At 41.3% G+C, this 25,530-nt stretch overlaps 1 protein-coding gene across 1 annotated transcript in view; it reads left to right on the top strand.

Moving 5' to 3' along the window:
- The window catches only part of Cpe (carboxypeptidase E), a 99,949-nt gene extending 75,107 nt beyond the window's left edge, over window positions 1-24,842 (top strand). The window contains exons 4-9 of the mRNA XM_028881020.2: window positions 7,889-8,006; window positions 10,223-10,405; window positions 12,924-13,063; window positions 20,098-20,197; window positions 22,735-22,853; window positions 24,160-24,842. Of these exons, the coding sequence (XP_028736853.2) occupies window positions 7,889-8,006; window positions 10,223-10,405; window positions 12,924-13,063; window positions 20,098-20,197; window positions 22,735-22,853; window positions 24,160-24,258 (759 nt within the window). The 3' untranslated portion in view covers window positions 24,259-24,842. The remainder of the gene's footprint in view (window positions 1-7,888; window positions 8,007-10,222; window positions 10,406-12,923; window positions 13,064-20,097; window positions 20,198-22,734; window positions 22,854-24,159) is intronic.
- Window positions 24,843-25,530: the final 688 nt, after the last annotated feature.

Raw genomic sequence — 25,530 nt, 5'->3', positions numbered from 1 at the left:
GTCACAGAAGAACTGTGAGAATCTCCTGTTCACAGGAAGTCTGATCGGCAACTTGGTGCAGATGAGCTTGTTTCCAGCCAGTCTGGCTGTTGCTATCTCTAGTTAAGCCTGTTTCATGCCTGCATGATTGCCATATGGCGTTTGTATACTTTTGCTTTGGGCATTCTTATGAAGAAATGCCACTGGGGCCTGGGGAGAGGGTTCAGTGGTCGAGAGCACTTGCTGGTCTTACAGAAGACCTGAGTTTGGTTCCCACGTTCCATGTGGGGCAGCTCACAACCATCTGTCACACCAGCTCGATGGGATCTGATGATACCCTCTTCTGGTCTCATGTATGCGTAGCCACAGATACACATAATTACAAATAAAAATAAATCTTAAAAAAAGACATGCCTATGTACTTTTAAAATGAGAGCTTTCACTTAAAAACCTCAATGCCACTTTTATATTACAGAGAACGATGCAAAAAATTCAACTTTAATTCATTAACTGCGATATAAGCAAGATTTATTTGTAATGGTGAATCTTTAGTGGTTTGAAGGAGAACAGGTCTCATGGGCTCATGTATTTGATTACCTGGTCCTCAATTGGTGGAACTGTTTGGGGATTAGGAGATGCACCCTTGTTGGAGGAGAGTGTCACTGGGGCCCTGCCTGTCTGCAGCTGTGTTCTCTACCATGTTGATCATGGATTCTAACTCTGTGGAACTATAAGACCTGAATAAACTCTTTCTTCTCTACATTGCCTTGGTCATGGTGTCTCATCACAGCAAAAGAAAAGTAACTAATACACAGAATGCCCGTGTCTGGTTCTTGTCCCTCTTCCCTTTTGACAGTAAGATTGACATAGCATTTGACTCAGTGAGTATTTGATTAATGGTCTTATACAGTCCTCATTTCCAAGTTCCCATTTTTTCAACATAGTATCTTATCTTCGCCCCTTAAAAAAGACTTTCATTTTCAAGGATGATTTTGTTCTGTGTGTCAGAAATCACGGCTTAAGGATGTAGAATTTTCTGCCTAAAAACTTTGGGGGGTCTGTGTATGACAGTAAAATGTCAGAAAAAAGCCCCCTCTTCCCCGAGGAAGCCTACAGATGCTGCCATGTTCCTGTGTCCACCCACCAGAGATGGACACTCTCACATTCTTCTGAGACTCTGGGAATGAAAGTCTCCACCTGCTTCCCAGAGTTCTTCTTCTAAGTCATTTCTCATCTGGCCCTGGGCTTCACTGCTTGGCTGCCTCCGTGGTTGCTTGAGCTCAGCATGTGAGCCTTGGCCTGAATTGCTTGAAAACAGCAGGGCTTAAAAATACATCCGATAATTTATTAGTGTTATGCTTTTCTTTAATGGCTGGAGTTGAGAAGGAATCTGGACAAATACAGCTTTAGCATATTTTAAATGCCAAAGCCATCTTATTATAGAACATGTCATTGAGCTCTACTTAAAGTCTTTAAAAATGGAACCTTTAAAGGTTCAGAGGTTTTAAAAATAATATTTACTTACTTATTTGTGTGTGTGTGTGTATGTGTGTGGGCTTACATGTGTGCATGGAGGTCAGAGGATGCCTTTGGAAAGCAGTCCTCTCCTTCTGCTTTGTGTGTCCTTTGGATAAACTCAGATTATGATGCTCAGCAGCAAGCTTGCTCACCTCCCCTTGCCCTCTGAGCCATATTGTTAGCACATTTATAGGACTTTTGAAGAGAAGACACAAACAGTTGTGTGATTTTTCAGGCTCTTGCTTTTCAGGGTGCTCCACAGAAAAGATCAGTTAGACAGATAACCACAGTACCCTGGAACTCTCAGCATTTAATCAAGCTGAAAGACCATTCCAAGTCAAAGAGAACGCCTCTCTAACTTGACCAGTCATGAGAATTGCTTGCTTGCTGTTGAAAACAGTGACATGCATATTAGCCATAGTGTATATGTAATAATAGAGCTGATGGAAAGTATATGTAATAATGGAGCTGATGGAAAACTCTAACAGCTGCAGGAGACTTTGTGTGTTCAGGACTAGATCTGAGCTTGTTACAAAACAGATTCATTAAAGTTTTAAATTTTGAAATGAATCTATTATTATAAACAAAGGATGAGGCAGGTGGAGATAAAAAGGCAAATGACCCAAGTGCTGTAGTCTCCAGTGATCCCTATTCACATGTTGGTATGTGTTCTTTAAAAGTATTTCTATACACAGTATTCTAAAATTTGTGTAGGATCCATGTGTGAGGAAGAACGTGAGCCCTTTGTCTTGTTCATGCTCTGGTAAATCTCATCCACTAAGTCTATTTTAGAAAGGTATTCATTGACAAAACATTTGTTATCTGTATGCGAGCAAGAAAAAAACCCACACATGTAAGTGATAACATTTAAAATATGACTTAGGTGTAAATATTGTATAAGATGTAGTACAGTTGATAGACCACTTGCCAAGTGTGTGTAAGCCTTGGGTTTGATCTCCAGCATTGCACAAACCTGGCGTGCTTGTAAGCCCAGCACTTGGGAAGTAGAGGTAGGAGGATCAGAAGTTCAAAGTCATCATCAGCGAGAGTGAGTTCCTGGCCTGAGTGAAACCCTGTCTCAAAAATAAAATAGTAAATGGATTGTGAGAAAACCTCAAAGGAGGTATATGAAATGTATCCTAGTTAGGGTGACTATTGTTATGAGGAAACACTATGACCAAAGCAACTTGGGGAAGAAAAGGCTTATTTGGCTTACACACCATAAAAGGAAGTCAGGACAGTACAGGAACTTGGAGGCAGGAGCTGATGCAGAGGCCATGGAGGGTTCTGCTTATTGGCTTGCTCCTCATGGCTTGCTCAACCTGCTTTCATCCCCCCCCCCGGGGGCAGCCATTTATTTACAAACATTGTAAACAGTATAAGATACTTCAGAGGTTAAACACTTACTATGAGTAAAATACCAACAGTTCATGACACTAAATTCAACTCTTCCCGATATGAGGTGGCTTAAAAAGTAAATCTAGAAACCGACTTATAGAACCCAGCACCATGAGCTGGATCCCCGATCCACCATTAATTAAGAAAATGCCCTACAGGCTTCCCTACAGTTGAGTCTTATGGAGGTGTTTTCTTAATTGAGGTTCCTTTATCTCAAATGAGTTTAGCTTGTGTCAAGTTGTCATATCTAGAACAAAATGTTAGCAGTAGGTGTGTTTAGGTGGCAAAATTATAAAGTCACTTAAATTTTCTTCTTTGAGCTTGTATGTCTTTACTATACTTTCTATATCACAAATTTATTAATAGAGAGAATAAAATCAACAGCCAAATAATAAAAATAGTGCACAACTATTTTTGGTTTTGATTGACACATAATTTTGCATTTATGGGGTGAAAATGATGCACCCATCCATATTTGAAGGTATAATGATCAATGAGGGTGATCAACATTTTCAGCTTCTTAGACCTCTTTATTTCTTTGTATTGAGAATCCTTAAACATTGGTCTTCTAATTCTTTTATTGTTTTAAATTTTTGTTTATTCCTATTATCATTGTGTGTGTGTGCGTGTGCATGTGCATGTGACATGCATGTAGTGTCTGCAGAATCCAGGAGGTTGTAAGCTGCCCAGTGTAAGATGGGCACTGGGCACTAAACCTAGGTTCCCTGAAAGAGCAATAAGTGCTTCTTCCTGACCTCTGAGCCATCTCTCCAGCCCTCTTCTAAGTCTTTATGAACAGAATAAATTGTAAGATAGAATTATCCTGCTGTGTGTGGAGCACCAGAACTTCTTAGTCCTGTATAAATGTTTTTTGGCACCTTCTACATTGTTCATACTTCTCACAAGTATGAACAGCCTATGTGGAAATCAGAATACATTTAATACTGAACAGCTGATAATCTAAAGTCATTGTGGTCCCTAAGTTTTGTAGCCTGGGTTTGAACCCTTGGCTATATGAATTTGGATGTATATGTTACTTAACGGCACTTGGCCTTTGCACTCTGCTCTATGAAACAGCCACGGGTTTCTGCCTATCTAGTGAGAATGGTACAGTGCTCAATAAAAAAGCTGTGTGTAAACAGCTTTGGTCATAAACAGCACATGTAGGGAGTTTTTAATCTGTCCCCCCTACCAGCTCCCAAATCACAACACAGAGACTTATTAATTAATTATGAAAGTTAATTATGAAATTAATTATGAAATAGCTGTTAAGGACTATAGATAAGGCTTGTTCCTAAGTAGCTCTTATAACATAAATTAACCCATTTCTGTTAATTTACATGCTGCCATGTGGCTCATGGCTTGTTACCTCAGTTCCTACATGTCATGCTTCCTCTCCATCTGGCTGGTGACTTTGCCTTCTTCCCAGCATTCTCTCTGCCCTGAAAATCCTGCCTAAGTATTGGCCATTTAGCTTCTTATAAAACCAACCACAGTGACATATCTTCACACAGTGTAAAGGATTATCCACAACATTTCTCCATTTTGTCTAAATAAAAGAAAAGGTTTTAACTCTAACATAATAAAACTATAAACCATAAGAAAAATTATCAGATACATCAAATAAGAATTGCATATACAATGTCCAGTGTATTTGTATTTGGCATATTCGAAGAAAATGCTCCATTATTCATTCTATCTTGATGAATCCAAAGCTCTGTACCTAAGTTACTTCTATTATAACTGAGGAAAACTGCAACTATAACTAATCTTCAACTCCATCAAGGACCCCAGAAGGAGATATTACCTGAGTAAACAGGAAGTACAGTACAACCCATTTCCAAACCTACAGAAATGGCAGACATCTGGCTGCCTGGGCAGTCACCAAGTTTCCTCTGCAGCATTGGGGCATCCAATCTTTATCCTACAGGCTTAGAATCTCTGGCAAATTCTTCTATGAAGCAGAAAATTTGAAGGACTGCCCCACCTAGTCTTGGCAAAGTTCAGCAGTCACTTTCCTGTGTGTCCTGCTGAATGTCTTACAAGCTTTTCTATGAAGCAAGTATTTTGAAGGACTGTCTTGCCTTATCTTGGTAAAGTTCAGCAGTCCTTTTCCTTTGTGTTCTGCTTATTGAGTTTGTACAGCATGCTGTCAGCACTCAAGGTAATGGCAGGATCTTGCCCAAATGGCTAGTTTTGCCACATTGAAAGCAAACTTCACATGGAATTTCTTCAGTGCCCATTATCTTATCTGAAGTAAATCGGTGCTGCCAGTAGCAGATATGTCTCACTGTCATGGAAAGCTTCAGGTTATTAAACATCTTAAATGCCATATTCTATTAGTCTTTGAAGTATTTGAAGACCATCTATCTATCCATGTATATCTATTTAACCTTGAAAACACACCTAACATGACTGTAAGTTTGACTATCATATACATGTGCATTTCTTTATTATCCTAAATAGTTTATAACAATAACTTTCAAGGACTAGAAATTTACATTACATTGTTAAATGAGCTGCATAGGTACAATATCTTAAACAAGAGTATACATGTAGGTATAATATGTTCTAATAAAATAACCTTAAATTTGCATTAATTTCCAAAAATCCATACCAATGTAGAATATTTGAGATTAGTGGTTATTCAAAAGTAGATCCAACAATCTACCCCTTTTCTCATCATTTTTATACTATACCTCCCTTTTTTCTCTTCAGAAAGAGACCTCTGAATCTAGTCGCCTTTGTTTAGTATTTTTTGACCATGACCTATAACAATTTGTAACCAACCTCCTTAACAATGGCAAACACCCATAGCCCACCAAATGACCAAAAACCACCCACTCCACCTCTTAGGAATGTGGGCATTGTGTTCTCTAGACTGCTTCATATTAGCTGGTATCTTTAAGAGACCCTGAGAAAATTAGGATAAAGGTTAAAACTTGGCTAGAATAGCCTGTGAGGCTGGATCATCTCAGCCAGTAGCCTTGAAGCTGTTGTAAATGTAGAACTCTTAGAAAACTGCAACAGAGGCAGTCTGAGAGGCTGAATCACCTGGGCCACCTGTTTTCATTGGTATCTGGTCCCCTTGTTCTGAAGATACATAAACTTTTAAAGGTAACATACATATCTGCATTAATACAAGTATAGACTGTGTGTGGTACACAAGCCAGCCAAAGATGATTTTTTTTTTTTTATGTTTAAGCAGGTACAATACGTCACCTGTCTTGTAGTTTTTCTAGGTTTATTTCTTTATGTTTGTAGCCAGGATTTTCAGGGGGTCTCCCCCAATCAAACCAGATCCTCTTTAACCTCGAATCAATCCACAGCCTTTCATTTTCTGTGGAAACAAAAGCATATCCTCTTCTCCAACCTAACATATTCATTGACTTCCATTTTTAAGTTAAGATATTTTAAAAAAATATATAGGTTGGTTTAATTTAGCAGTTTCCATAATCCAGTGTCTCTCACCAGCTATTGTTTGTTCATTAGCAATCAAAAAATTCAAAGTCAACAAAGTAACATATAGAATCCAGACTCCCTGTGTATTTCCCATCTTTATGTGGCTTATTTTTTAATTATTTTATTCTTTCTTTAAAGACTTTATTATTTTTAAACTATTTATTTATTTATTTTATGACTATCTATATCCTTTTTCTTTTCTTTTCTTTTTTTTAGACCTTCACATACTGTAAACTGTTTAGAGGAAGCTGTTTTTGTCAGGTCTTATGTAGAAATATGTGCCTGAACATTGGACACCATTTGTAGGAAGTCTTTTTCTGTCCTGCCAGCCAGCTCCCAAATCATGGCACAGAGACTTATTATTAATTATAAATACTTGGCTGATAGCTTAGGCTTGTTTCTAACTAGCTCTTACAACTTAAATTAACCCATTTCTATTCATCTGCGTGCTGCTTGCGGCTTTTAGCTCTTGTCCTGCAGGTCTTTCTTCCTCTGCCTCTGGCTGGTGACTCTGCCTTCTTTTTCCCAGTGTTCTCTCTGCCTCTCAAATCCTGCCTAGCTATTGGCCATTTAGCTTTTTAATTAAACCAATCACAGGGACATATCTTTACACAATGTAAAGGAATAATCCACAACAGGCACAGCAATAAAAAAATATAACACATGATGCAGCTAGATTTTCTGTCCCCAAAAAGCAGGACAGACCACATCTCCGTAAAACCTTTCCTTTTCATCAGAGTGCTTAGAGTTCTGAGGTCTGTCTACTTGCTGTTAAGGGTTCATCACAATAAAAAAAAAAATCAAGTTGGAATTTTTTTTTTTTGCTCCAGATTCTTTGTTATAAATTTCTTCTTTTTATTTACTTCCAGAAAGATCATGAATCATTGAAAAGACAGCATGAATTCCTGAAACTTGTGCTTCTGTTTAAAGTTTAAGATGCTCATTCCAAAGTAAACTGACGTTTTTGTGGTTAGCTCTGAATTGAACTCCATCTATTTTCTTTCATAAAGACGACGTCTGAAATAGTTGAAGGGAATTGGAAAAAATAGTAAGAAATAACGGGAAATAAAATTTGCTTTGTGTTTGAACCACCAAGGGGGAAAAGCGTCATTTTTGTGGTTCAGCAGGCTTTTCTTGATTTGCTGAGTATTGTTCATGAGGCTGTGTGGGCCACGGTAAACTGAGGAAGGGGCACCAATGTGATTTGTATGTTGTTTTCAAACGGGAGAGAGAAGAGAGAGAGAGAGAGAGAGAGAGAGAGAGAGAGAGAGAGAGAGAGAGAGAGAGAGAGAATACATTTCCCCAAAGTAGAACTTTTAAGGAAATTTAAAATTGACAGAAACATTTTTCATAACCAGTCTGGGAATGTTGAGGGTTGCTCCTAGGCAAACTCCCACCCCTCTGCCCCATGAAGTCAACCCAAACATATTTGAATTACGAGCAATTTCTGGTACTTTGTTTGGCTTTCCTGTGATGTCACCAATGGCAATTATCAGCTTCTGATTCATGTGATCTTTACTCTTTGACACAGCTGGCCCCGGAGACCAAGGCTGTCATCCACTGGATTATGGACATTCCCTTTGTGCTCTCGGCCAATCTGCATGGAGGAGACCTTGTGGCCAATTACCCATATGATGAGACAAGGAGCGGTAGGTAGTTCCCCCTCTTCTCTGAACGACTTAAGGCCTGCAGGTTCAAGTTAAGAGTGACGGCATGATTTCTATACTATTCTCTTTATTGCTATTGTTTTGTTCTTTAAAACAAAATCCTACTCATCCATCTGAGATGGCTTTGAACTTGCAATTCTCTTGATTCAGCCTTCCAAGTGCTGGCATTACACTAGGTATGTACCACTATGCCTCATACTCTATTAGGGAGCCAGCCCATATAAATGCTTGCATTTATAAGCATCTCCAGCTGTTTGACATGGTACTGGCATAGAGAGGTAAGCAGCAGAAGCAGCTTGTAATGCTTTTTTTTTTTTTTTGGAGGTTGGGGGAGGAAAACAGGAGCTTAACTGACTCTTAGAGAGGAGAAGGGGAGGAAAATGGAAGTCCAAGAATAGTGGTTCTCAACCTCTGGGTCATGACCCCTTTGTGGTCCTGTATCAGATATCCAGCATATCAGATTAATCACAATAGCAAAATTACAGTTATGAAGTAGCAACAAAATAATTTTATTTTGTTGGAGGAGGGGTCACCAAAACATAAGGAACTGTATTAAAGGGTCACAGCATAGGAAGGTTGAGAATCACTGTAAAGTCAGTCCTGGCCTTCAGTAAAATGCATTGCATACAGGCATTAGATAGATTTGTTGTTGGATTTGCTTTTACTCTAGCCTCACATTGGAATGCCATTTTTTTTTTAACTCTTTGTCTCTTTTGGGGGCCTGCTATCTAGCTACCAAATAAATATAGACAGAGGCTTATTCTTTCTCCTGAATGCCTGGCCTTAGCTTGGCTTTTCTTATCTTTCTCTATTTCTGTATCTTTTCTTTCCTTCTTATTCCATGGCTGGCGGTGTAGCTGGGTGTCTGGCCCCTTCTTTTCTCATTCCTTGATCTTCTCCTCCCAGATTTCTCCTCCTCTTTTATTCTCTTTGCCTGCCAGTCCCGCTCACCCTTTCTCCTGCTTTGCTATTGGTTGTTCTGCTCTTTATTAGATCAATCGTGTGTTTTAGACAGGCACAGTAACACAGCTTCACAGAGTTAAACAAATGCAACATAAAAGAATGCAACACATCTCTGCATCATTAAGCAAACATTCTACAGCATAAATAAATGTAACACATCTTAAATTAACATTCTACAACCTAGGTTCATGTACAACATGAACAGCCTCTGACACTTCACCCTGGCTGTGGGAATCCAACACATATGTGCTCTCACCTTTCTGCCCTTGGGTCCCCTTCTGCTAGTGTCAAAAAGGTGGAGTGCTATTTGACTTTTCTCTAATGTGTTCCAGTTAAGCTTTAGCCAAAGCAAGTGGGAGAGAGAAATTCTCACTTTGATCTTTTCTTGGAGAACTCAGAAGGGTAAAATCTTCATACAGGATGGTAGTTTTAGGGACTGAAAACTCAGATTTGAAGAGAGTCGGATTAGACAGCGCTGTCAGATACATGTTGAGATTCAGTGGTTTGCCGTTAGCTGGACAGCTTATCAGCCAGGTACATTTTATATAACACATGAGTGAGAATACAGGGTATCAAAAGAACATCCACAGGGGAAGTTTAGAAACATCTGAAATTAAATGCTGGACGTGTACGTGCCAATACTTCATAATGCTTATAAAATTGTTGCTGATGAATTTTTAAAATTATTTTTCATTTTTTTGAGACAGTTTCACATAGCCCAAGTTGGCCCAGAATTCACTGTGTTGCCAAGGATGACCTTGAACTAATGATCCTTCTGCCATTATCCCCTAAATCCTGGTGTCACAGGCACTGTGCCCTACCAGCCAACATCTTATTAAATTAAACAATTTTATTAATGGAAATATTCCTGTCTTCTCGGGTCCAGCCTACCGTGGCCTCATCATCTATTCCTGTGAGGCTTTCAGTAGAGTATGCACTCTATCTAATCTCTCACCCAAGCACTAACCAGACACCACCCTGCTTAGCCCCTGAGGCAGGGGCATTTAGGGTGGTATAGCCATAGGCCATTCTGCCTAATCTCGATGTTTTAGTGTTAGGGATGAAAGTCGTACACCCTAAACACTAAGTGTATTGTTCGATACTTTAACTTTCATCTTTCCTGAAAACGTTCACCTTTCTAAAAGCTGTATCGGCGGGAGTTCAACACTCTTCAGAAAACAAGCAGCGTTCTTGGTGGCTGTCCCTTTCTCCCATCTTGTGAACTCGTTTTCTAGGCACCGCTCACGAATACAGTTCCTGCCCCGATGACGCCGTTTTCCAAAGCTTGGCCCGAGCGTACTCTTCTTTCAACCCAGTCATGTCCAACCCCAATAGACCTCCCTGTCGGAAGAATGACGACGACAGCAGTTTTGTGGATGGAACGACCAACGGCGGGGCGTGGTACAGTGTGCCGGGCGGTGAGTTCCCCGGTTCTCTCTGAGTGTGCGAACTCGGCTTCCTTTCATTACCACGCAGACTCAGAAAGGGATTTTCATCTACAGAATTTTCACTGCTCCTGGGCTGTTACAGAGTAGATGGGACGGACTTACAGCTGTCTCGGCGAAGGGATTGCTGTATATTATTTTGTTTTTATTGACTTAAAAATTGGGGTGCTAATATCTGAAGGAGTACACTGGGACATTAGAAACTGAATATTGGTAACTGGCCGCTTTTCAGGCTCAGCCTTCTGCGGTAAGAGAGCATCCTTTATATTAGGCAAGGCATGCCTTTCATTGTGAGCAAATGTACACTTTAGAGGCTATACAACAGTCTTTAGCAGACCTTGCCGTGGTTTGAATGAGAATGGCCTCCATAAACTCATATGTTTGAATGCTTGCTCCCCAGTTGATTGATGGGGCTGTTGGGACTCATCTTCCCCGACAGCTGGGGCAGCATCTGGGGCCTCCCCTGTACTGCTGAACACTCGGCAGAACTTGTAATTGCCGAATTTCCCCAGCCACTGAGCGATGTGTAACCTCGACCAGAGATAAAGAGCAAAATATAAATACAAAGTAATTAATAATTTAAGGAACATTCTCTATGACTCACTTGGTAACAAAACAGAGAGAGAAGAGAGAGAGAGAGAGAGAGAGAGAGAGAGAGAGAGAGAGAGAGAGAGAGAGAGAGAGAGAGAAAAAGAAGAAGGAGGAGAGAAGAAAAAGGGAGGGAGGAGAGAGGGGAGAGAGAGAGAGAGAGAGAGAGAGAGAGAGAGAGAGAGAGAGAGAGAGAGAGAATTTAAATTCTGATTCTTCTGTTTTTACTCATGTTTTGTATTTGGACAGATAAGATCTGGTTCTTCCTCCTCCCCCTCCACCCCCCGTAAGCTGAGAAGTATGGTCTATGTGAGATTTAGAGTACATCAAATATATCTGGTGGAGAGTAATATATCTTCATTTTATATTAGACAGCAATTTTGTGCTTTGACCCATAATGCTGGTTTTATTTACAATATAGAGAGTTGGGCATAACCTAGAATCACCTGAGAAGAGAGCCTCAATTGAAGGGCTATCTAGATCACATTGGCCCCTTGGCAAGTCTGTGGGGATTGTCTCGATTGTTAGTTGATGTGGGAAGATCCAGCCTGTGGTGGGCGGTACTATTCCCAAGACAGGGAGGTCTGATCTAGGTAGACAGGAGAACACTAAGTGAGACCCAGCAGGCATCAAGGATGGAATCAATTAGGTTAAAAAAGAATTCTTCAGTGATTTCTTTGGAGCAAACTTACTAAGCAAGCAATGTATCACCTGCATAATATAAACTAATATGTCTTAGTAAAGTGCTGATAATACTCAGAGTGAAGCATAGCAATACATTAGTCAATCTTTATGTCCCCCAGTAAACATCCAAAGAAAGCTTGGAAGATCTTTAGCTCCCTGTCATCATTTTATTTCTATTGCTGTAACAAATACCATGACCAAAACCAGCACAGGAGCAGGAGAGTTTATTTGGCTCACAATTCCAGATTGCAGCCCATCATTGTGGAGAGTCCAAGCAGGAGCTTAAAGCATCACTTCCCCAATCAGAAGCAGAGAGACGCTTCTAGCCTTGGCCAGATGCACTCTGTAAAGAGCCCAGATTAAGTGACAGGAAGGTCATCTCCATCAGAGACGGGGGTCATCTTGGGCTGCTCCATTGTTTCTGGGCTGTCAAGAAGGATTGGAGGTAGAATCTCCCAAGCCATGTAGCTCTTATCAGCCATTCCCTAGGAAGTAGGTGGAGTGAGGACAATTATCAGCTCTTAGCAGCCAACACAGCAATTTGAAGGGTGGTACTCTGACTCCAGGAAAGCAATCTAATGGGCAACAACATCCTCAGTGAATCTGAATGATAATCTAATAAAATTATTCTGAGTATCAAATCTTCTCTGTGGTCTAGTGCAGTATAATTAACATTATGTCTAAGACAAAGTAGATATGCCATGTTTATTGAATAAATATATAATTTTATATATCATATACTATGATATATCTTATTTATCATATACTAGGAGTCCTAATCCTTCAGGAATACACTTTGGTCTTGGTTGGGTTTAGGAGAGAATAGCATGTCATGTCACCTCACTAGACTCTCCCAGTTCCTGCCTCATAGGAAGGCAGCTTAGAGGGATGCCCATTTCTTTCCCAGGTCAAGGAATACAGTATTTCAGCTTGTCTTTCCTGAAGTCTGTTGAGCACCGTGGAATGTGGATGGCATCTAGCTTTTGCTCCCACCTATGACACGGATGCTTTAAACTAAATGATCGTTTAAGACACAAGAGTTTGTGCTTTTAAAACAAGAGTCTTCTGAGCATGTTTTTGGTTCCCTCCTAGGAGGAAATTTCCATGCAGAGTCTTACAGGGTCAGTCTTTGACCTAGGTGCTTAGACGATGAGGACAGCATATGCAGAGTTATCATCACTGCGTGTACACACTGACTCTCCCTTTGGTGCTTGGGCAGGAATGCAAGACTTCAATTACCTGAGCAGCAACTGCTTCGAGATCACTGTGGAACTCAGCTGCGAGAAGTTCCCACCTGAAGAGACCCTCAAAAGCTATTGGGAAGACAACAAAAACTCCCTCATCAGCTACCTGGAGCAGGTAAACCCAGTATCTGGCATTGGCTGATGGAGCAGTCTTTAGCCCTGTAGTATATTGGACTCATAAAAGGGGTTTTGTTGTGTGTGTGGGGGCAATCCAAATGGAGATGCCACCATAGGAAACAAGTGTCTGTAGTGTCTCAGTTAGACTTTGTTTGCCATAGGTTTTATGGTTCATGACTGCTCAGTATGAACTGACTATACTGGAGAACTGTCAAAGGGACAATCTTAAGACAGTCTCTTAGCTGATCGCCTTGGGCCTTTGAAGTGTCCCAGGCAGAGCCAGGATTACGAGCAGGTGTAGGACTAGTGCCTGAGTGAGTCTCCTGGCTTTTGTGCCTTGAAAGCTTCACTCACCTCTCACTAGACCCAACTGGATCTCAGGTGATGATTGACTGAGCCCTTAGTATTTTTCAGGCATTGTTCTGAATGCCTTATGTGTAATAATTATGTAGTGGATCCTTGCAGTAATTCTATGAATCACATGAGATCACCTCAATCACCACCCTCAACTGACAATTAGACAAAGAAGGAATCTGAGATCAAAGAGGTTGATCAGTTTTGCCAGGTTATGCCCTAAAGATTGAATCCAGGAAGTCTTGTCTTAGAATTGTCCTGCTGTAGCAGTCTCTCAAGACATGGCCATTTGCGGCCCGGGCGGTGGTGGCACACACCTTTAATTCCAGCACTCGGAGGCAGAGGCAGGTGGATCTCTGTGAGTTCGAGGCCAGCCTGGGCTACCAAGTGAGTTCCAGGAAAAGGCGCAAAGCTACACGGAGAAACCCTGTCTTGAAAAACCAAAAAAAAAAAAAAAAAAAAAAACCCATGGCCATTTGCAATATGTTGGTACAGAATTTCAGGGTATCCCACAGTCTGTCGAAATGAAATTAGTTATTAGTTACCTGCTTGGACTAGCCGTGGCATTGCTGTCCCCTCTATGGTATATACAGATGCTGGGACCCGTAGATGAAATTCTAAACAGTCTTAGTAAATAAGAAACACAGAGCCAAATACAGAGTTAAAGCCAAAGAGATCAGAGCAAGAGCCATGACTACCTTATCTGACCACCTTGCTACCATCACTTCCCCAGAGAAAGAGAGAGAGAGACCTTCTTCCTGTGTGACTTGTCTTTTTATTGCCTTTCTGTTCTGCCTTCTCATTAGCTCTAAACCCAACCACATGACTTCCTCGTCACTGCCTGTCTATATAGACCTCCAGGTCTCTATGGTTAGTACTGGAATTAAAGGTTCAGGTCACCATGCTTGGCTGTGTCCTTGACCACAGAGACTCTGCCTGCCATGTGATCAGATTAAGTAAGGGCCTGGGCTACCACTGCCTGACTCTGATTATGGCTTGCTTTTACCTCTGATCTCAAGGCAACTTTATTTATTAACATACAAATAAAATCACATTTCAGCACAAATAAAATATCACTGCCAGGAGGTGGTGGTGCATGCCTTTAATTCCAGCACTCGGGAGGCAGAGGCAGGCAGATCTCTGTGGGTTCGAGGCCAGCCTGGTCTCCAAATCGAGTTCCAGGAAAGGCGCAAAGCTACACAGAGAAACCCTGTCTCGAAAAACCAAAAAAACCCCCAAAAACCAAAAACCAAAACCAAAAACAAACAAACAAAAAAAACACCATAGGTACCAGGAAGTAATGGTGGACAGACCACAGGACATCACTCCTCACCCTCAGTGACTCAACTATCTTCAAATTCTATTCTCTATATGGCCATTTTCATCCGCAGTCTACTAGAATGCTGTTTATTTCACACACCCCAGACAGTCTAGACTAATTAAACTGAGTCAATAGAAACAAATGTTCTTAAACAAACATTTAGCTACCCCCCTAGATTCATTTCTGCTGTTGTGACTAAATAATCTGATATAAGCAATTTAGGAGAGAAAGGGTTTATTTTGTCTAAGAATTCCAGGTCATGGCATATGATTGTGAGAAAGTTAGGCTGAAGGATTGTGTAAAAGCTACTCATGTCCATAGTCAAGAGCAGAGGGGATGCATGCATGCATCTGTATGCAGCTTGGTTTCTCTACTCTTACAGAGTCTGGGACCCAAAGCTACAGGATAGTGTTTCCCACTTTTAGGCTGGGACTTCTTACATCAATATAATTAACACAATCCAGAAAATCTGGCAGAGTTGTGCCCATAGGCCACCCTGATCCAGGCAGTTTCTCATTAAGACTCATTAATCCAGGTGATACTGCATTGTATCAAGTGGACAATTGAAACTCACAATCAGTGATTTATGACTATAAATACATATGGAAATGTACACATAAAACCAATGCTTGTTTTTGTTTGTTTATTTGAAACAGAATCTTACTATGTAGCTCTGGTTAGCCTTAAATTCATTGTGTTAGACCAGGCTGGCCTCAAACTCAGAGATTTGTCTCCCAAATGCTAGGATTAAAGGTGTGCACCATTATGCTCTAAAACCAATGGTTTTTAAAAGAGAACATTTTTAGGGATTATTTGACACATATCAGATAATCATACAATACCTTATCAAAAGGGATTCATAAAATAGATTCATCAATAATGGATTTGAGTAAAGAACACCTATTCTATAAGATTTTTTAAAGAGATCAACATAGCAGTTTTCTGCTGCATGTAAACATTAATGTTTTTAGATAAATAAAATTTGAGAATAGTGAGCCATACTGACTTTAGAATAACTCTAGTAGGAATGCCTGCAGAATGTTTTGAGGAGAGCTGTTTCTCTGAGGTAAAAAAATGAACTGTTTTATTTTCCTTTATTATTTATTTATTTATTTATTTTGGTAGAAGAAGTCAGATGGGTTCTTTGGGTTCTCCACTTAGATATCAAAGGATGCTTTCTTGATTAAACATTTATACCTCTTTTGACCATTTTTCCCAACAGAAATGTATAAAGCCACTTTCATATCCCAGGAACCCTGGGGCCTTCCTTCAGAAGGGTCTGAAATAGCAGAGTCATAAACATGAATGCCCAATCACGAGAGGATGCAACTGCTGAAATAAAGGTTAACTACAAGGATAACTATAATGGGTGGGCACAGAAGTCTCCTTAACTCAGTCATAGGGGTTTAGAAAAAGTCTCTTGGAGCTGTATGTAAGATTCCCTATGGCTATGACCAGTAAGATCATCACCTTGAGCAACAGTTAAAAAACAGGTTCTGCTGATACTTAACTTGTTAGAATTCCTAGCCACTCCCCCAGCTACATGACTATGCCTTTGTTGTCCAGTAGTCAGGCAAGGTGCTTAGTCATCCTAGGGCCTTAAAGGATCCTACACATGACCATGCAAGCCCATATGCGCATGTGTGGGGTACCTATAAAAGCGGGTTCTACCTATTCCTTCTCTCTCTTCCTGCACAGTCATCCCATAGGCCTATGCACACCCTTTCTATTCCCTTGCCTTAATAAACTCCTAGAGTGGGTTTTGTTGTGCCTCGTGGTAAACAGCGCCGCTTAATAAATAACATAACTCACCTCTTCAGAAAAAGTATAATTCAAAGCTAAATAAATCGTAAACCCATTCTACTAGGAAAGGGTATTTGTCCTTTCAATGATGTGGACACATCTGATGGTAGAGGTGAACTGAGAACAGAAGGAATGGAGTCATGTGGTGCTGTTTCAGGACATTTGGAAGGAGAATTTGCTCCGATCTGGCATCAGCGCTGTGGCGTAGGCTGTGTAGAAACAGGAAGAGGCCTTCATGATAAAAGCACTCACTCAGCTGTACCATGGGATGCTCCAGCTTAGGAATCAAGGGCTGAGGAAAGCTCATGAAAGCTGCCAGTGGTTCTCTGCTGTAATCATTTTCTTGACAATGGTGCTGATTGGGGACTGAACAGCTGGGCCTGAATCTAAGTAAGGCCTCCGTTCCCACCTCCTGCCAAAGAGGTGATTAGGTCTCGTTTTGTCGTTGTTACAGAGGATAGCTCCTGTAGAGTTTTAACAGGGATGTTTGCAGGAGCTAGGATTGTAAAGCTAATTAGAGTCAATGGCTGGCTAAGAAAAGCTCCCCATTCAATAGCTTTGGAACAGCCGACTTCTCAAAAATTCTCAAGGAATTTCTCGACTGCTTGCTTCATAAAGCACTAGAATCAAAACCATCTAAGGATCCTGTTGAACAATGAGTTCCTGTCCTGTCCCGGGCTTTCACTTTCTGTAGGGAATGACTCCAGAATCTGCAGTGTGCATGCAATTTGGGTGATTGACACCACAGAGGTGTTTAATGCGACTGATCCAAATAGACCTTAGGAACCCCAGAGCATCTGCCTTTGTATCATGGGGAATGGAGATGTCCTAAAGTCTGGGGAGAGATTGCCACAGGAGGAGACACGAAAAACAGGAGGGGACCAGAGTAGCAAAGCAGATTATTCAAGCCGCAGTGAAATCTGAGCTTCGTGGTTTTCTTTGCAAAAGATGTAAAATGATAGCGGTTTCCAGTCTAAATTCCCGTCTACGCAGTTATGACGACTTGCGACATTTCTGTTATTATTGCTACAGCAGTAGTTTTCAAACAGAAAATTTTCTACATCAGAAAAAATAAATAAACTTTAAAGAATAGTAAAACATTGACATTTCAGAAAAATTACTTATAATTGATATATAAGCAGATGTTTAGAGGCAGGGGGCTTTCTGGGAGTCCAGTGTTGCCCAGGACTGACAGGGTACATAGTGAGATTCTGTCTAGAGAAAAACAGAAGGGTTCAATATCATCTTCAGCTTGAGGTCAGAGAGATAGCCAGCAGTTAAGATCACTTGCTGCTCTTACAGAGGACCCAGGTTCAGTACCCACATGGCAGATCACATCTGCAAAAATTTACACACACACACACACACACACACACACACACACACACAATAAGTCTAAGATGGGGAAAGGCATTTATTATTTAAATATGTATTTCACTGCATATTCTAAGTCCCAAGTGGTTGGTACAAACAGAAAAAGCCATGAACTTTAACTCAGCATATTGTTATGTCCAGATTGTGCAGACCTCCAAAAGACCACCACAGAGACCAAATCCCACATGTAAAAGCAAAAAGCCTTTATTTTAAGCTCAAAGCTTGGTCTCTCTGTCCAACTCAGTGGTGAGAGCAAAGAGTCCCAAGCCTGGGCAGGGTGTTTTTGTTTTTATCATAGCAAAGGTTGGGGTGAGGGGATTTCTAGGCTTCAGGATCCTGATTGGCTGACATTTGTCTAGATGCTGGGAATGTTTGGAATGTCAGATACTTTCCCCTTAGATGCAGATCCTCCCCAGGTGGGGTCAGCTCATGGCTACTCCTGGATTCGGGTGTTGCCAGCCAGTAAGCCAGTCACAGAAGTTGTGTCTGGGCCTCTAAGTCTGTCATGGCAGCTGTGGGGTCAAGATGTTTTGGACCCCCCCCCCCCATATCTGTGCTGAACACAGACTAATCACATGTGCCTGTGGTGATCGCACGACTTACTTTTCAATGATAAGGGAATTAAAAGTTTCATTTCTTTGAAGCTTCACAAAAATCTGTAATGTCAAAATGACAGTATCTCAAGACGGACAAGCTTCTGCGCAAGCCATCCCTCTTTTACAAACCAGGGTTGCTTTGAATTTTGTTTATCAGTCCTCAACAGAAATCCCTCAGCCCTGCTAGGAAGTTTCAGATTTGTAACATGTCTGCTTTATGTGATCTGTGTATATATTCCTCTCTGCTGTCTGTCTGTCTGTCTGATCAGGAATGACTTGCTCTCCTTTCCATTCAGAAACCTAACCCTTTATGCTTCCCGGCTCCAAGTGAATGGTTTTCAGTATTTCAGTTTTGGTTGACTGGTTCAGAAATGAATAAACAAACAAACAAACAAACAAACAACAACAACAACAACAAAAGTAAGAGATTCTCTAGGCCCTAAACAAAAATTTAAGATGTATTTATTCTCCTCTCGCTAAACTAGTCGCCATCAAAACAGTCATTCATTGTTTCTGACATACACAGCTTTAAAAGAAAAGTTAGAAATTATCCTTAGAGGAAAAAAATTACTTACTATTTTTTAGAGCTTCAGAGATTCAAAAAATGCAAAAATTATTGCAGAGAACCAGGGCGTCTCACTGGAAAAAGCATGCATGACGGCCACGTTTACTTCTCAATGATAAAAGGGACGCCTGGGATTTATTCTGTGCTCCGTAGGAAAATGCATAACTATCTCAGGAACAAAACACTTTGCTTATTTGAGACAAGGTCTCATGTATCCCAGGCTGGACTTTGAACTCCATTTGTAGCTGAAGATGACCTAAGCTGGTCCTCCTGCCTCCATCTCTCTCCACCTGGGATAACAGGTGTGTAGATAGACACCTCTAGCCTCCACAGGCGGTGTGTCTGCACACATGTATCTGTATGCATACACGAGAATACAGGCTTAGGTAAGTCATCTTATAAAGGTTATAAAAGATGTTTTGTAGTTCAGATCGCAGCAATTAATTGCTGACTTAATTAAGAGGGATTATTCTCACTAGAAGCCCTTTCCTCTCCATCCTTAATTGCTATCCGATTTTCAGTCTTTGAGTTCCCTGATCTATCACGCCCTAGTTTTCAGTCAAAACTGTATTGTTAATGAGCTTGATGCAAAGGCAGGCACAGCTCACAGCTTTTCTTCCAGCTCAGCTAGCATTAATAGGATGTGATACACTTGTCAACTAACTGGCATTATACAAGGTTTGTGGAGACGACCTTGCTTGTAAAAGAGACACTATACTGAAATATGCGGAGGCTAAAATGTCACAAATCCAACAGGCTTTCTTGTTGTTCCGAATGTCCTTCAAAATCTTTGTGTGACACAGAACATGACATCCATTCTCAGAAGGTAACTTCTCATTTGTTTGAGGGAAAGCCCAGAAAAGAACGCACACAAACATTCGCTGGCGGTTTGTGTCTGTTCCGTTTCTTAAACAATGAGGATCTACAATGTATTCTAGAAAACAAGGAGCTGCTTGATATGCAACCCATTTTAAAGCCATTTCTGTTATAAATTTTTTGGCTGTTTTTGACCTTCACAGATACACCGAGGAGTTAAAGGATTTGTCCGCGATCTTCAAGGTAACCCGATTGCCAACGCAACCATCTCCGTGGATGGGATAGACCACGATATCACTTCGGGTGGGTATTTTTTTTTTTTTTTTAATTTTGCCTTGATCTGGAGGCAAGCACTATGAAAATGAACATAACAATTATCCTAATTATAATTATATGCTAATTCTAAGCATAGCAGTTAATTGGCTCATCTGCCTTTTTACCGACTCTGGCCCCCAATTCCATGTTGTTCTGTGGGAATAAACAGTGGAACCCAGGAAGTCCGCGGCATGCGGAAATCTCGAGCCAGCAGATGGCGCCCTTTCCCCAGAGCGGGGCAGTCGCCGAGCGGCCCTGCCGTGTTGGATCTGTGGAGGTTAAACTCCCAGCATTTGGGGTGTCTGAGTAACCCGTATGCATTTCCATTAAGCTCACTTTACTTTATCACCCACTGGAATCCTTCAACAAGGTAACAAAGATAGGAACAAGAACACTCTTCTCGGTCCTTAGAATTATTTAAACTCCCCCTCAAGCCCCATTGTCCTATAAAATTCGTTTATAGATTTATTCAACAACATTCATCACTATGCCACCAAGTCTCACAATGCTTCTCCAGCAAGCATTCTGGAAGCCAGGCCAGGATCGCACTCCCCTGCACCCCTAGCAAGCGTGGTTGATGCCCTCTGGCCATAAGATGTCTGTTCTGTTAACTCCAGAAATACTATTTTCTCTGCATTCCACGATGCAAAACTGTGGGGGACATCTAATCTAAGGAGTAAGGAATGGGACAGAGGATTTGTAAGCGCTGCAGCTCCGATGGGAAAGTTTTCCCCAATAAAGTGTTGCAGCTCTGGAGGGAAATCCCCAACCCAGGTGTCACAGCTCTGAAGGAAAGGGGACCCAGGTAGTCGGGAGCCAAGTCACACCTCCCTCGTGACAAATCTTACACAAGAGACTTGTTGGGAGAGACACATGAGGATGGCTGACTCTGCTTGGGTGAGAAACAGCAGGGAACTGAGCAGCAGACAGGTTTAGCTAGGGTTTTTGGGGTGGAGGATTTTTCCAGGATGGAGATTTCCAGGGTGGGGACTGGTGAGATTTCAAGTCCTGAGTTTGAGGTAAGCCCAGGGACGGGTGGGTTTTCAAACCTGGAGGTGAGCTTGGATCTTTTATCCTACAGTTTGGGCTGTAGCAATATTGCCTTTTTGAGGCTAAGGGCATTCAAAGGAACTAGAAATGAACTCTAACGTGGAAAGTGAGGGGTGTTGTCCTGGGCACCCAGAGATGCTTCAAGAGGGAGAGAGAGGGATCAAAGCTGCCCAGTAAGATTGCCCTTGTGAGTGAATCATTGGATTTGGCAGCGTGGAGACTCTTGACAAAATCTCTATCAACAGTGAGGTGTGAGGGTAAAGTTGGGAAGACTAGGGAAAGGGCCTTGAGTGGTGGAAGATATTGACATTTTAGTGAAATTTTGCTATAAAGCACAAATGATAAACGCATTACTAACAGAAGGGAGATGCTGGGCATGCAGGATGATGGGGATTTAGTGGATTTTTTTTTCTGGCTGCTTTTTTTTTTTTTAAATGATAAAATAATGTGCAGCACCAATTGGGAGTGGGGGTGAGGGGGATGTTTTAGAGGCAGAGGCAAAATGGAGAGTGCACTACCCAGTAGGACCCTTGTTACTCAAAGTGTGGACCCCTTAGAGGCTTCAGCATCACCCTGCGGGTTAGGGACGCAGACTCCAAGGCCTCACCTCGGAGCTAGTCAATCAGATCTTGTATTTTCTCAACTTCCCTGTTTGATTGACATGCACCTGAGCTTGAGCAGAGCTGATGCAGACAATGGAGATTGATGGGTCCGGGAGGCACAGAAGAAAGCTACCACCATCTACCGGAGCAAGGATGGTGTTTAGGGACTGGAAATTGGTCACCCTCCATGTTTGCCCAAGCTTCTCACAGCTGTATTGGTGTAAGCAGAGTACAGAGTGGAAAATATCCAAGGCTGATAGTTTGCAGTGGGTCTTAGATCAAGGGAGAAAGACAGGTGGGTTAAGGTCCACGCATGAGTTCAATGTAAGGGCCTATGAGACCCAGTCTAGATTTAGAAGAAACCTGGGGGAGTGAATGAGATTGAATCATAGCTCTGCTTAAGAATTCCAGATGTAGTTCCTGAATGGCACGACAGACCAATGTCTTGCAAATCTTTCAAACTTGAAATTGCTAACAAGGACCTGGAGGATTCTAATGAGGTCATCTTGGGGCTATGCTTTGTGAAACATTGATCTAGAAGATTCTTGGGACCTGAGCTCTTTACGTGGTAAGAATGGAAATACGATGCCCAAGTGGAGATTTTATACTTCTTCTTACCCATGGCACTTCTGATGTGACCAGAAGATTCATATTTGATGAGGCTTATTAAATATTTAGCCTGGGTGCCTCTGGTCCAGCTCTAGGACAGGAGGTTTGTGGGAAGACATTTGCACTCTTCCCCCTAGAATTTCACCAGGGATTTGCTGAAAGTCAGCCAAGCTAACGACGTTGGTGTAACTACCAACATCCTTAGTTCTTGAGACCACCCTTTCACACGTGTGCCTGGCTTTGATGTTCTTTCCCTCCCTGCAGCTAAGGATGGAGATTACTGGCGATTGCTTGCGCCTGGAAACTATAAACTTACAGCCTCAGCTCCTGGCTACCTGGCAATAACGAAGAAAGTGGCAGTTCCCTTCAGCCCTGCCGTTGGGGTAAGTAGTCATGAGAATAGCTGAGAATGTAGTCATCATTAATCTAATGAGAACCCAGCACTGTCAAACATATTTAAAAACTTTATATCTAATCTTCACTGTAGCCCTACAAGGTAGGTGCCATTATTATCCCCATTTAACAGATGAGAAAGCTGAGACCTAATAAGACTTCATCATGGTCTCTGGCTTCTTGAAGAGTTTCATAAGAACACAAAACAATACTTAAAATATTAATTTTAGTTTTCTAACTTCGATTTCAACATAAATGGGATTCTGTTCCAATTATCTTTCCATCTGTAGCATCCGGCGTGATGCTTTACTCTCTATATATTAGAAAAATGCCAGTAAGATAATCTTAGGCATTATCTAGCATCTGTTAGGAATACATGATGAGGGTCAGGGAGATAACTCAGCAGGAATGCACTTGCCCTCCAAGTGTGAGTACCAGAGCTGCATCTCCAAACTCCAGAGTGTCCCACAGACATGTCAGCTACCTGGAATCCACGCCCCTTCCCCTCCAAACACTTATTTTTGCAAACAAAAGATCTTGAGTTTTGAAAATGGTTTATTAAATTTGATTGTGTGTATATGTACCTAAGGCTGTGGACTGTGAAAGGCAGGAAGCAGAGTTGATCAGTGAAAGCTGGAAACCAGGTACCTCTAGGCACAGGCTGGGAAAGGTTCAACTCTTATCCTCCATAGTTTTTCAAATAGTCCAAAGGATGTAGAGAGTGTGATCTTACACCCAAATAACTTCAAACACTTAGTTCCAAGTAGGTTGGGAAATGGAGGAGGACTGGGTGGGGACGGTGACCAGATCAGCATTCTATGTGTGCAGGTTCTCCATAGACTGGAAGGAGCCCAGCACCCTGTCCCTCTGTTCACCAGGATAGCAGTTTCGTTTTGTGTTTTTGAGGGTCTCTAACAAACTCATCACCTGAGAAACAGCACTTTGTAGACAAGTCACCAGCACACTGAGCTGTAGTCTGTTAGTTCAAACCCCAGCCAGGACAACATTCAAGGCTAACAGGAAGAGCTCATGAGACAAAGGACTTCCCTCAAGGGGAAGAGGATGGGTATGGGTTTTATGAAACTGTAGCTGTTTTGAAGCCATTGGATTTAAGCACATACCAACCAGAACTGATTTCTGAATTTTGTTTCTATAAAAGCATGTTTAGTAAAGATTAAAAAAAAAACTCCTTTAATTTGGGGGTTAGATTGAATTTATTCCACTGTATAAGCTATGAACTGCCTTTTTAATTGTATAAACGATTTGACGGCAATCTGTTATGGTTTTCCTCCTCAGGTTGACTTTGAGCTGGAGTCTTTCTCTGAAAGAAAAGAGGAGGAGAAGGAAGAGTTGATGGAGTGGTGGAAAATGATGTCAGAGACTTTAAATTTTTAAGAAAGGCTTCGAACTAATTGCTTTAATCTATCTATAAAACGTAGTAAGATGCAACGTGGCTCTTTTATTTTAGATCGTGTGAAGTTACTATTTAACACTGATTTGTTTTCGATCATTTGAGCAGTAATTGATATTACTTAAATATACGCAGACATAAATGTAAGGTCTTCATCTACTTCATTCTCTAACTGGCATTCGCTTCTCCATGTAGCTTTAAAAAAATAGCTCTTTTAATGGAATTGGTGACAATGTCCCCTAATGGATGCCATAAAAAAGCCAACAGTAGCCTGGAGTTTTGAGCACTGTACTGCCAGAATTGCATAGTTCTGTATAAGTTGTCCTGTGTCGCTTGTGCTGGTTCGCTTGTCTGAGCATGATCCTGTTAATGCACTGCCTCTGGGAAGAAAATGTACGTGTTTCATAGTGGCTTTGAACGGAGTGAAAAACCTACTTCCGGCTTGTGCTTTAAAGAGTGGTATTGTTTCATTAGTCAGCCTGTTAATGCCACTTCAGAGTCTGGGGTTTTGTCTTGATTGCAGATTGGCCCAGAATTGCATTCTGAATGAATAAAGGTTTTAAAAAAATACCATGGTGTTCATTTTCTCTATGATTTTTTTTTTCATCTAGTACTGTGGTTTTGTGGCAAAAAAAAAAAAAAGTATTTTCTTCACACTGGCTTCTTGTTTGTTTAACTTTTACCTTGAAAAAAATTCATGCCAAGCGGTGTGGAGGCTTTGAGTGCATTATTGTGTTGAGGTTCTGGTTCCATGGAGTTTAACAAAAAAAGATTTTATTTTTATATTTAATTATGTCTATACATGTGTGTCTCTGTGTGGGTTTGTGCACCTGAGTGGCTTACAACAGCGAGAAGAGGCTACAGATTCCCTGGTGCTAGAGTTATTGGTGGCCTCCCAACATAGGTGCTGAGAAACGACTCTGCTTCTCCTGAGAGCAATAAACACTCTTAACTGCTGAGCTATGTATGGCTCGAGCCCCCTGATTCTATGGATCTTAATGGGTCAGTTGTGGACACAGACTTTGAATACATATTTACACAGTTATTGTGTAATTGTGGGTTGTGATGAGGAAAATGAAAGGATGTGGAGAGAGGGAATGATAGAGCATCTTAGATGAGACAGAATGAAAGAAATGGCCTCTGAATGCACACAAACCCGGACTTACAATGCGTGAGAACAATGAGGAGACGGAGTATGGGAGTACGTGCATGCACATGTGTGGTGCTGCTGGTGATTGTGGTGGGGTTGGCTAATG

The sequence above is a fragment of the Peromyscus leucopus genome, chromosome 17, assembly GCF_004664715.2.
Source record: "Peromyscus leucopus breed LL Stock chromosome 17, UCI_PerLeu_2.1, whole genome shotgun sequence".
Taxonomy (NCBI): domain Eukaryota; kingdom Metazoa; phylum Chordata; class Mammalia; order Rodentia; family Cricetidae; genus Peromyscus; species Peromyscus leucopus.
This window is presented reverse-complemented; position numbering and strand designations above follow the sequence as displayed.